Source organism: Carassius carassius, chromosome 37 (genome assembly GCF_963082965.1).
Source record: "Carassius carassius chromosome 37, fCarCar2.1, whole genome shotgun sequence".
Taxonomy (NCBI): Eukaryota; Metazoa; Chordata; class Actinopteri; order Cypriniformes; family Cyprinidae; genus Carassius; species Carassius carassius.
In genome coordinates, this window is record NC_081791.1 from 14,307,521 (window position 1) to 14,319,412 (window position 11,892).

Consider the following 11,892-nt stretch of genomic DNA (forward strand, 5'->3'; position numbering starts at 1 on the left):
AGTTAATGGCCAGTCAGTTACTGAGAAAATGGACGCAGAAGCACCCAGACCTTCCTGATGCAGAACAGATTAATGTAATCTTAAATAATCAGCACTCAAAATCAGTGTTGTTTACATCTTGATACCCTAAACTATTAAATAAATATGTGACCATACATAAATGCATGTAGTTGTTAAGAAAAAGGGGGTGCATGTTTGCTTTTATGTTCACCTTCAAATGATCGGCGTGTCACACGATTGACAAAGTGACACGCCACTAATCACTAATACTATTATTTATCAAATCACAGTGCTTTGGTTGGCATTTGGCACTGATACAAGCACGAATGACCACTATTGTTAAACGTTTTTACATAAGAGACGCGTTAATGAGTGAAACAATGGGACTGAGTGTATGCTACCATGCAGCTGCAGCCTCTTTTCCGATGCCTCGGGACGCTTGTGAGCGAGACCTCCAGACCACCACCTCCGGGGGGCGTCACATGACAACACATGCAAATAATTTCCGCAAATAAAACAACCACTCAGAATAAAATATACTTCAGCAGCGGGTTTATATCGTATTATTTTGTACCCAACCGTTTTGCTGTCTGGTTTAGTCAGGTGAACCCCCAGAAACAATATGTAGATGCGTCGGTGCCCCCGCGCTTCAGAATGGACTCGTCCAGTTCTCATCACCGGAGCGAATCGATAGTTAAAGAAGCTTGGATATTGCAGCTCTGTTTCTGCACCGGCTGACGTGACATCACGAGTCTACAGGTAAAGGCATCTGTTTAGTCCTCCTCAGACTTAAGTGAAGGTGATGAGTAGTCTTCTTAAATGATACAGTGACGCTAAGCCGTGTTATATAACTGGTATGACGTTATGCTTTGAATGTGGGCAATGATTTGACGTTTAAACTGGAAAAGATGTAGACCTGTGTTTGTTGGTTTAAAAAATCTGTTGCCATTCAGGAAAATTGATTTTTTTTTTTCGTTTTCCGACTCATTGTTATTTGCCAATTGTTCCGAGTCATAATTAGCATCACCTGGAAATTTGTAATTATTTTCTTTACTATTCAAGCCAATTACTATATCAAAAAAAAGAGAGAGAGATTAAGTTAATGTTTTACAGTAACATTAACATTATTTCTTCCTTTGTTACAGTGGGGAAAACAATGGAGGAACAGAAGCTGAAAGATCCTATTAATAAAGTGTCTCTTATCAAAGGTAATAACCAGATTACTGCCTAGTTTCTATAGTTGCTGAAGTGCTTTGAACCATACTATAGTGTTTTACTGTCCCATTAAGGATTCATTTTATAGGATATTAAACCTTGTTTTTAATATAGTTTTTTTTTTTTTTGCTTACAGTATGTCAAAGTACTGTGGTTCTAAAATATAGATTGTTTGACTATGTAAATCTAGTTAATTTTGAGCAGGATTGGAGTATGTGTCTGTGATGTATTTTTTAAATATCACATCAATGATTTCTATAATGATTTTGTATTATTTTTAACAATGAGAAAAGGACAAATAGAGAGATAAACAAGATGTATTAATATTTATTTTGTTAATTTCTGTGTGGCTTTAACTATATTTTTGCAGTGCACTTCAGTAGTTGAATGCAAAGTAGTTTTACTAAAATCGTTTTATTATGCCCAATTTAATCATGCATGGCAGAGTTTTGTTGTCATTACCTGCAATGAAATGGTTTTGGCTGGAGTGGTTTTCCAGCCTGTGCTAACACTTTAATCATGATAGAAATTTTGTCTATCTGACCTTTTGTTCCAGTCTGCATGTCTATCTTCCTCCTCCACAGACTCAAATATAAATTAGGACAGAGTGTTCCTATGTGTCCTCGTACCCTGCTGAGAGATTGAGTTCTTGATGCAGAATGGCATCAATAAACATTACCCACCTCAGTACCTCCTGAAACGTTAATGCCCCCGTCCTCTCTGCTGTGGCAGTTTTGTTTGGCCTGCACAGGCTTCTGTATTTTAGCTTAGTCATGCAAGCAAGGCATGTGAAGTTCAATTTACTGGAATTACGTCTCTCTGATTGCCATGATATGTCCTTGATATGGCCATATATGGTATGCACCCTTGAGTTCGTGAGATGAGGTCATACCTTTCTGGAGCATTTGATAAGATGGCCTGGTTTTCAGCAACCCATATTTAGAGTAAGAGGAGCAGGTTTGTTTCTAAGTTTAGGCAATCTAAATTACAGCCAGTAAATGCACTGTAACATTTACAGAGCAATGGATCAGTTGAAAATCTTCATTAATGTTTTTTATAGCAGTCTAAAGACTTCATTTATGATTCATTATGAAATGGCACTATAACATTAGAACTTTTAAACTTTTAATCAAAGGGTAACTTATTAAAACACCAGCTATCCTTCTTGCAGATCCCTATTGATGACATTATGTTTTTAGGATAGATCAATTCAGAGTCAAGTTATAAATTCATGGAATAGGCCCATTTTCTGACCTCCAGGGAAATTACCATGTGATTCATTCTGATTTAATTAACCTTTGGAGACATGGTTTGCACTTCGTCAGAGGGCGGAACAATCCGGCAAAGTTGAAATGCAACTCTGTGATGCTGATACAGAGATAAAGACACCTATCACCATTAACGGTTGACGATAGAGTGATTCTCTTACAGCAGATCACCATAATGCATGTAATAGTTCCCATTAGAAGTCATCAGCGGTGGATGTGTAATCATTTCTCCAGATGAGCTGAACAGGAGCACTGTGGAGGCCAGTGAGTCCGAGAAGGTCATTCAGCAGCTGAACCAGGAGCTGCAGGAAGCCAATGAACAGGCCAACTCGGGCAAACGCAAGTGTATTGAACTCCAAGGTAAAAGAGGGACTTTAAAGCAGCTCTATGTAGTTGTGTGCAACTTTGAAGAGTGGAATTCACTGTTGTAAACACATCACTGTCAAATTACAGTGGATAGCTGTATTAGTGCATTTATTGCTGCAATCCACCCTTTTTGTGGAGCAGACATTCGCCTTGTTAGAAGTGTACCATCAGAATGATTGTGAAACTTGTTTCAGTGTAAAAAAACAACAACAACGTATATACAGTAGCCTTAACTGCACAGAAACTCACATTTGAGTATGAATTGGAATTTTGTTTTATTTAAATTTGAGACAAAAACTGATTCTAGATCAGTGCTCAACTTTGCCTGACTATACTCTCTGTGTGTGTGTGTGTGTGTGTGTATGTGTTCATATAAATACAGTACAGACCAAAAGTTTGGACACACCTTCTCATTCAAAGAGTTTTCTTTATTTTCATGACTATGAAAATTGTAGATTCACACTGAAGGCATCAAAACTATGAATTAACACATGTGGAATTTGCACACTCTTGGCATTCTCTTGATGAGCTTCAAGAGGTAGTCACCTGAAATGGTTTTCCAACAGTCTTGAAGGAGTTCCCCGAGAGATGCTTAGCACTTGTTGGCCCTTTTGCCTTCTGTCTGCGGTCCAGCTCACCCCTAAACCATCTCGATTGGGTTCAGGTCTGGTGACTGTGGAGGCCAGCAACCCATCACTCTCCTTCTTGGTCAAATAGCCCTTGATGCCTTCAGTGTGAATCTACAATTTTCATATTCATGAAAATAAAGAAAACTCTTTGAATGAGAAGGTGTGTCCAAACTTTTGGTCTGTACTGTGTGTGTATATATATATGTATATATATATATATATATATATATATATATATATACACACACAGTACAGACCTATATATATATATAATAAAATGCTTTATTAATTACATTGTTTATAGTAATTATATTAAACAATTATAAATATTACATGGTTTAAAAAAAAGTAAAATATTATTTTATATTTTTGTTTTTGAATATTATTGTATTCATATTATTTATATAAGATTGTGAAAATTAGAAATTTATTTGGAATGGCAGTCATGCTCAACAGGTCCCCCTAGTGACCTGTGCTGTATATTACAGGTCTATTGGAGGAGGAGAAAAGAGGCAATAAGCAGCAGGCAGAGGAGTCAGCAAAACAGATAAAGGTCCTACAGAGTAAGTCAAGGAGCGTGTGCATGTTATATTTACTAAACCATGTATTATACCAATTTGCCTTTGCGTCTACATGTGCATTCAGCTCAGCTCCAGAAGCTGCAGGAAGATATGGAGAATCTCAGGGATCAGAAGGACAGCGCAATCTTCGGCTTGCGTCAGGAAGCGCACACAGCTCAAGAGGAAGTGCAGGTGTTGCGCCGCACTATGGAGAAAACTGCAGCCGAGCGAGAGCATGAGGTCAGCGCACTGAAAGGGAACCTAGCGACGCTAACTTCCGAGCTGGAGAAATGGCAGTTGGCTGCAAACAAGTATGAGCGTGAGCTTGACAGTGTACAGGCCAGTCACCAGCAGCAGAACCAGCAGAGAGACAGAGCTGCCAAGCAGCAAGGTACCCACAACCCCACAGACCTCTGTCTTTGCAGATGATTGGCCGATAGCATTTTAAGCCTAAATCTTAAAACCGCTTTCTTTAAATAGTAAAAGTCATGTAAGTACATCAACATTTCTCATCCATGTATTGTGTATACCTAAATGCAAATTCACCTATATTTATATTTCACATTTATAAGAATATTGGATTTGATAATCATAATATTAATTAATAATAATCTTAATAATTACTAAACTTCACGCAATTAACAATAATCACCATCATCATAGTATGTATTATTATTATTATTATTATTATTAGCAGTAGTAGTAATAATAACTATATATTACAAATATTGTATGAATATAATCAAAATTCGCATCGTTATCAAATTTGCATGATCAGATTTTCTAAGCCATTTATAATAATGATGATGATAATAATATCAATAACAACAACTATACATTACAAATTAAAAACAATACCTTTATTAAAAAAGACTAAATATAATCATCATCAACTTGGCATTAACACATCACAATTTTCTGAGCATCTAATAATAATAATAATGATGCAAACATTATTGTACAGTGTTGAAAGTATTTATTTAAACAGGATACAAAAATGTAACCTGTTCCCTATAAAAATAAATAAAATTTCAAGATTAAGATTTTAATAAAACAAATTAATAAAAATAAATAAATTACTATAACCTCATCGGACAAAAATTCTGTATTTTTTCCCAATTAAAGTGGTTTTATGTCTTCACATTCATAATCTCTTTGGGGAATTAGTCCTCCCTTCTCAGAATGATGAAGGATATAATGTGTTTGTGGAGGTTACAATCAAGCCCTAGGTTCATCCAACAAAAGTCCCAGCAGTGTTTGCAGAAATCCGACAGATATTCAGAAGATGACTCACATTTCTCACATCTCTTCCACCGTTATGTAACAGAGTAGCCTTGTGAGTCAGTGTGTGTGTGTGTGTGTGTGTGTGCGCGCATGTCTTTGGGTATGTATTTAATTGTGTGTGTGTGTGTGTGTGATGCAGCGAGCGAGCTGGAGCGAGTGCAGAAGGACTGTGAGAGCCTGAGGAGGGAGTGTGCATCTCTGAGGTCAGAGAGAGAGCAGCTGGCTGATAAACAGCAGAAAGAGAAGATCTGCCTGCAGAGTGAGAGCAGCACCCTACGCTCAGAGAAAGAACAGCTACTGAAGAAACAGCAGCAGCTGGAGAAAGAGCTGGACAGGTCTGGTCTATGACCGCATATACAGTTCATCCATATACAGATACTTTGAAGGTGAAGTGTGTCATGTCCATGCCAATAAAAGCACCAAATATAATTGCTAACTGCCTTAAAATGGACAACCTAAACACATGCTATTAGTTGAGTCAGTGTTGCCATGTTAGACATGTTCAAAGGCACAAATTATTGTAGAGCCACAACATTTAAACTTCTTAGGAAATTAAAGGGATAGTTCACCCAAAAATTATAATTCTGCCTTTATTTTCTCACCCTCAGGTTTTTTGTGACACTACGAAAATAGCGTCATGTTTAAAGTCTTTAACCCCATGACTTTGGTGCTTTTGATGTTTTTTTTTTTTCATGTTTCATGGAGAATAATGACATACAGGTTGAGGATGAGTGAGGAATGTCAGAATATTAATTTTTGGGTGAATTATTTGTACAGGCTCACTTATCGTCAGATATTAAAATGGACTAGGAGAAAGTATTTAAACATGGAAAAAATGACATTTCACTATGGCTGGGTTGACAATATACAGTAGTTTTATCTATTTTAAAGACATAATTGACCCAAAAATTAAATTTCTGTCATTAATTGATCACCCACATGTCATTCCAAACTGGTAAGACCTTCGTTTATCTTCAGAACACAAATTAAGATATTTTTGATGAAATCTGAGAGCTCTCGGACCCAGCGTAGACTGCAATGCAACTACCACATTCATGGCCCGGACAGGTAGTAAGGACATCGTTAAAATAGTCCATGAGACATCAGTGGTTCAATTGTAATGTTATGAAGCTAGAAGAATACAAGGAAATGCTCAGGCATGTGGCGAAGACTGGCACAGAAGAGGAGAAATCAAGTAAAGTAGTAATTTTTGTTTTCACAAAAAGTATTCTCATAGCTTCATAAAATTATGGTTGAACCACTGATTTTTCATGGACTATTTTAATGATGTTCTATACTACCTTTCTGGGCCTTGAATGTGGTAGTTACATTGTTGTTTACACGGGGTCCGAGAGCTCTCAGATTTCATCAAAATGTCTTAATTTGTGTTCTGAAGATGAAAGATTTCTTAGGGTTTGGAACAAAATGAAGGTGAGTAATTAATGACATCATTTTCATTTAGGGGTGAACTATCCCTTTAATCTCTTCTCATTTTAATGAACCAGTCAATCTTTTAGTTTTAGCTGCCTCCCATCCAGTATTCTCAGTAAGCTTTGTACTTTGTTACTTTTAATAGGAAACAATGTTCAGCTCTTTGTCAACTGTGTTACAAAAATTAAATGTTGTTTTGATGCTCTTTAATGCGGTGTGATCGGTCATAGATTGATTTTATAGTAAACTGACAGAGATCCCTGTATAGTTTACAGCTTTAGTTGAGAGACGTCTGTTTTTCTCCCTTTGATATCAAATTTAAACCAAATAAAGAAAGAAATCAAAATAAATGAACTTACGATTCAGGATTTAATCGTATCGTGAAATAGGAGTCAATACCCAGCCCTACACTTCACCTTTAAATAGGAGACAAGCTCTTTTTGCAGACTTGTGATGTAATCTCTCTGGAATCTGAACCTGCATCCTGCCCACAGCTCCAAGAAACAGAACACAAGCCTGAGCAACACGGTCAAGACTCTGGAGAAGACGCAGGCAGACCTGGAGAAACGGCTGAGTGTCCTGCAGGAGGAACACCAGAGAGCCACCAGCCAGCTGGAGCAAAGCAATAGCAGGATCAAAGAACTGCAGAAAGAGGTTATTCCCATCGTAGTTGAGAAAGAATGAAAGTAGGGCTGAGACTCATTAGCAGGCCCGTCACAAAAGAGTTCTGCTCCTAAAAAAAGACCTGCCCCCTGGACACACACAGTGCGTGTCTGTGTGTGTATGTGTGTGCGTGTGTGTGTGTGTTTGTGTATTTTATTGACTAGGCTCATTGCTCAATCTGAAAGATTCCTACTCTCTCTCTTTTGTTCTCAGTATGAGGAGATCCAGGCAGAGCTGTCAGGCCTCAGGGAGAAGTATGAGTATGCAGAGGAGGAGAAACGCTCTTTCAATCTGGAGCTGCAGCAGAGCCAAGAGCGCCTGAGGCTTCTGCAGGACAAAGAAAACCATGTGAGTGTTCAATCCACGTAATGCTGATGTTCAACAACAGGGGCACTGACAATAGGGACAGTTCAAGAGGAAAAAGTGCATATCGCATTGTTTTTTTTTTTGTCCTTGAAATCAGCGCTGAAAAACATAGCATCATTTGTTTGACAATGCACTTCTTACAGTTTGTTGAAACATTTTGTATAGCCTAAAGGTGAAGTGTGTAATTTCTTTGGCTAACAACAACCCCAAATGGAACTGCACACTGTTTACACACAGGTTTCCACAAATACTTCTTAAAAAATTGACATAAAGAGAAAATAAAACCGAGCATGTGTTGATAATAAACTTTATCTCAGAGCTAAATATACTTCAGGATGCATGCAAGGTTTTTCCCCCAATTCCATGTGATTTAACATGAAATGCATGTGGAAAACGAGGAAGAAAATCACAGTGTTTAATATTTAATTGAATATTTTTATGACCGTTTTTTATTTATTTATTTTTTATTTAATTTTATTTTGCATTCTCATTCCATTCTCCAAACTGCTTGTCCTGTTTTATTATTAATATATATATATCAGTGATGCGCGGGTTGATCCAAAATCACCCGCGGTTACGAGTCATCCAAAAATTTTTTTAATGATGTTCGGGTCGCGGTCGGTCAGGTCTTTTGAAATAAAGTTGCCAATTAAACCTTTGTAATTTATATAGTACTATACACGATTTTGAAATATATAGGCCTACACTTTATTGGCTAAATAACTGGCACGAATAGAGTGACAACCTGTCCCACTTTACGTTGTACAGCAATTTTACCCTTTGTCCCGCCTCACGCAAATTGAGCATCTGTCCCGCTTTTTCATTCGACCCTGCCTAATAAATACACGCATACGTCAATAGGCGTACTGTTAACTTATGTCCAATAGTTCAGAGGAGAGAAATAAAAGCGTTAGTCGATAGGCTCAGTCGTACATCAATCAAACTGTTGACGCGCGCACTGTTCGGTCAGGTTAATGGCCACGAAAAAGAGAAGATGCACTTTATAGCGAATGGACCGCAGCATACCCTTAAGACCTGTAGATGGCGAAGCAGAGAGAGCTTTTTTTTTCTGTGGGACATGGAGGAGAATACGACATGAAGCGACATGGTGCATGTGAGTACCACAGAAAAAAGCACATCATCAAGAAACATGCAAATCAGTGCAATCGTTTTTCAATAAACCAAATGACCCACAGGCTGACAAGGTTTGGGCAGCAGAAGTGACGAGCATTTATCATGCCGTACATGACTGCAGTAACAAGTTTGCCCCAGTCATTTTTCCACAGTCTGAAATAGGTGTAAACTTTGGGTGATATTTTGGGTCAGGTAGTGTCTTAATCTTTTAGGGTTTAAAAAGAAATATAGGCTATATATTACAGAAAGCTTGAAATGTCTACTTTTAAACAAAAATATTCAAACCAAAATAAATAGGCTACTCTCTGATTATGTAATCCATATGAAATGTGCATTTCTGTCTGGCGTTCATGGCGAGTCCGCATCGTCAACTTCATCTTAGCAGCGACACAGAAAACACCAGTTTATTACTAAACAATAAAATGTCTTCTTACTAATTTAGACACATTCATAATCATTACTTTAACCGGTTCTTTGTGGCAAGCCTTATGTGTGCGGTCATAACGCTTATTATCCTGTAGACTAAAGCCTACTTAAGTAATTATATTAATATAAAGGGGCGACTTTTACTACTTTTAAAAAATGCGGGTCAGGAAGCGGGTCAGGTACAATATTTTATTTTAATTTTTTTTTTCGGTCCGAGTTGCGGGCTGGTTAGTTGAAAACATCGGTCGGGTGCAGGTTGTTTATACATTGACCCGCACAAAATGAAAAAAAAAAATATTTTTTTTTTTATATATATACATATAATATTATTATTATTATTATTTTTCTTTTTTTTTCTTTTAAGTAAGTTATTTAATCAGGCAAGTCACTTAAAAACTAGATTCTTGTTAGAGTCTATGAGATTCTTGTAATGTTTTAACTCTAGTGAAATTATTAATTTATTTGTATAAAATATTATAAAAAACAAACAACATAATAAAAACTACAAACAATTCCAAACTTTCTGCTGTAGTTGAGCCAAAAGTTGACGCGTCACGTTTAGACAAACATCTGCATTGTCTTTGCACATTGAACTGGAAAAGGGGAAGAGTTTTAACTATAAACTACACACTTCACCTTTTGATTTCCTTTATCTTAATGACCGTTAAATTCACCAGTCCAATAATAGTGCACATAAACACAGGCCACTCAGTAATATCCCTCCCTTCCCTCCTTTAGCTGTCTTTATTGCAGCCCATCCTAGCCGTAGCCATCGGCCTTGTCCTGGCTTTGCTGTATTGGTGCTTGGGCCCATTGTGGTAGAAAGGTACACAGTGCTCCCGTCCCGTCTCATTCCTCTGCTTAAGCATCCATCATCCTCAGGGCTATGCATGACCACTAAACAATTCTCTCAGCTTAAGCTACCAAATACTGCCCGGTCGTTGGCAAAATGCTTCTGTTTCCCTACTACAGGTCCACTTTGTTTTATAAGATGCACACTAATAAGTGTCTCTAACAAATCAACTCCATTTTGTAGGTTGTAGTTTTCCAGCGTAGCTCTGAGGCATCCTGGCTCTCTCTGTCCTCCACCTTACGTCTTCTGCTGTCCTCGTCTTGTGTGTCTTGACCTTCACGTCCTGTCCTTGTGGCTTTTGTGCCCGTCTCGGCTCATGTGCATCCCTGATTGTAAACTCGTTCTGATAGGTGATGTGGTACTACAGGTGATGTCATCTGTATGTTTGTTCTTGCAGGGAAAATGGATCCGGTGGATGCCCGTCGCTGCTGTGACCGTTGCCGTGACGGGGTATTTGCTTTCAAAGACCTCAAAATGAACAACTTGATGAACCAGTAACAAGCACACGCACCATGACATGCATACCTAGTAAATGTTTCTCAGGCGTGTTGACATTTGTATCCTTTTAGTCTGTGTGGTGTTAGTTTGAGTGTTTAAATGCAACTTTTTACTCAAGTATTGAAGGCCTTAGAATAATAACATGTCACAAGGTTCCCATATTTGCACCATATATCATTTTTTGTATGCATTGCTTTTTGAAGTATCTGGCTTATAACTGATATTTTATCGAACATTGTTGCTTTGCCAAACAAACACTTAGTGAATTGCCTTATATAACATAACCTTAGATAAACAAACGATTATACCTCCCTGAATGAACATTTCCATGAGAAATTGTTTCAGAATTGTAAAGCCCACTGCAATAACATATTCAAGACCATTGAGATCCATTAAGTTTTAACTTGATCATATGTTTTGTGGCTTAAAGGCCTAAATCTACCATATAATGTGTATGTGTCTTTGCACCTTATACGAAGCCATTAGTGATTAGTCTATGCACTGTACTTTATTGTGGTAAGGATTTGACATATTATTAAATGATGATGATAATGATGATAAGCACTGTTTACTTAAAACGTTAGAGCGCTAATGTCTCCAAAAGAGACCTAATAGAGTGTTTATGATTTATTATGTTTATTACTTGTACAGAGATTGACGCAAAAACTAATTGCAATAAATAAGCAAAAGTGAAGTTCAGTCCCCGTTTAATTTGTATACATATGTTAGTTTATATTACAACAGAAAAAGCTATTATATTGTGTCAGTCTGAGTTTTCAGTCTGTATTGCATGTAATCCAATAACAACCATTATTTGTTATTTCATGGTAAAGCATCTTTATAGCAAGAAATATCTTTTCCTTAGTTGGCCTCGCAATATACAATTTGACCACTGTAGTTTGATTCACAAACAGATGTCTCTTATGAGCTGGTTGTTTTTAGTGAATTAAAAACATACAGTGTGACCCGGGTTACCAGGTCTGCGAAACAAACAGCCCAATTGCTAGTGAAAACTATCACAACTGCGTTTTTCTTTTGGGGGGGGGGGTTCCCCACTGTTAGGGGTCCCCTACTTTGAAATGGTGAGATAGTGTGACCAGGGATGCAAAACAAAACCAGCTCAATTGCTGTTGAAAACTAGCCCAATAGTGTTTTTTTTCTCCTTTTTTTCCCCTTTGTCTGAGGTTCCCTCCTTTAAA

The 11,892-nt window shown here is 37.5% G+C and overlaps 1 protein-coding gene across 2 annotated transcripts; it reads left to right on the forward strand.

The window, feature by feature from the left end:
* Positions 1-619: 619 nt before the first annotated feature.
* slmapb (sarcolemma associated protein b) lies at positions 620-11,248 on the forward strand. 2 transcript variants are annotated; one of them, XM_059527638.1, is made up of 10 exons: positions 620-759; positions 1,146-1,208; positions 2,718-2,843; positions 3,967-4,041; positions 4,124-4,429; positions 5,462-5,657; positions 7,248-7,407; positions 7,630-7,764; positions 10,081-10,168; positions 10,593-11,248. In XM_059527638.1, the coding sequence occupies exons 2-9, from the start codon at positions 1,157-1,159 to the stop codon at positions 10,162-10,164; spliced, it is 1,134 nt and encodes a 377-aa protein (XP_059383621.1). In that variant the 5' UTR covers positions 620-759; positions 1,146-1,156; the 3' UTR covers positions 10,165-10,168; positions 10,593-11,248. The 2 variants fall into 2 exon arrangements, with proteins under 2 accessions (XP_059383621.1, XP_059383622.1); XM_059527639.1 differs by lacking the exon at positions 10,081-10,168 and having other exon boundaries at positions 622-759.
* Positions 11,249-11,892: the final 644 nt, after the last annotated feature.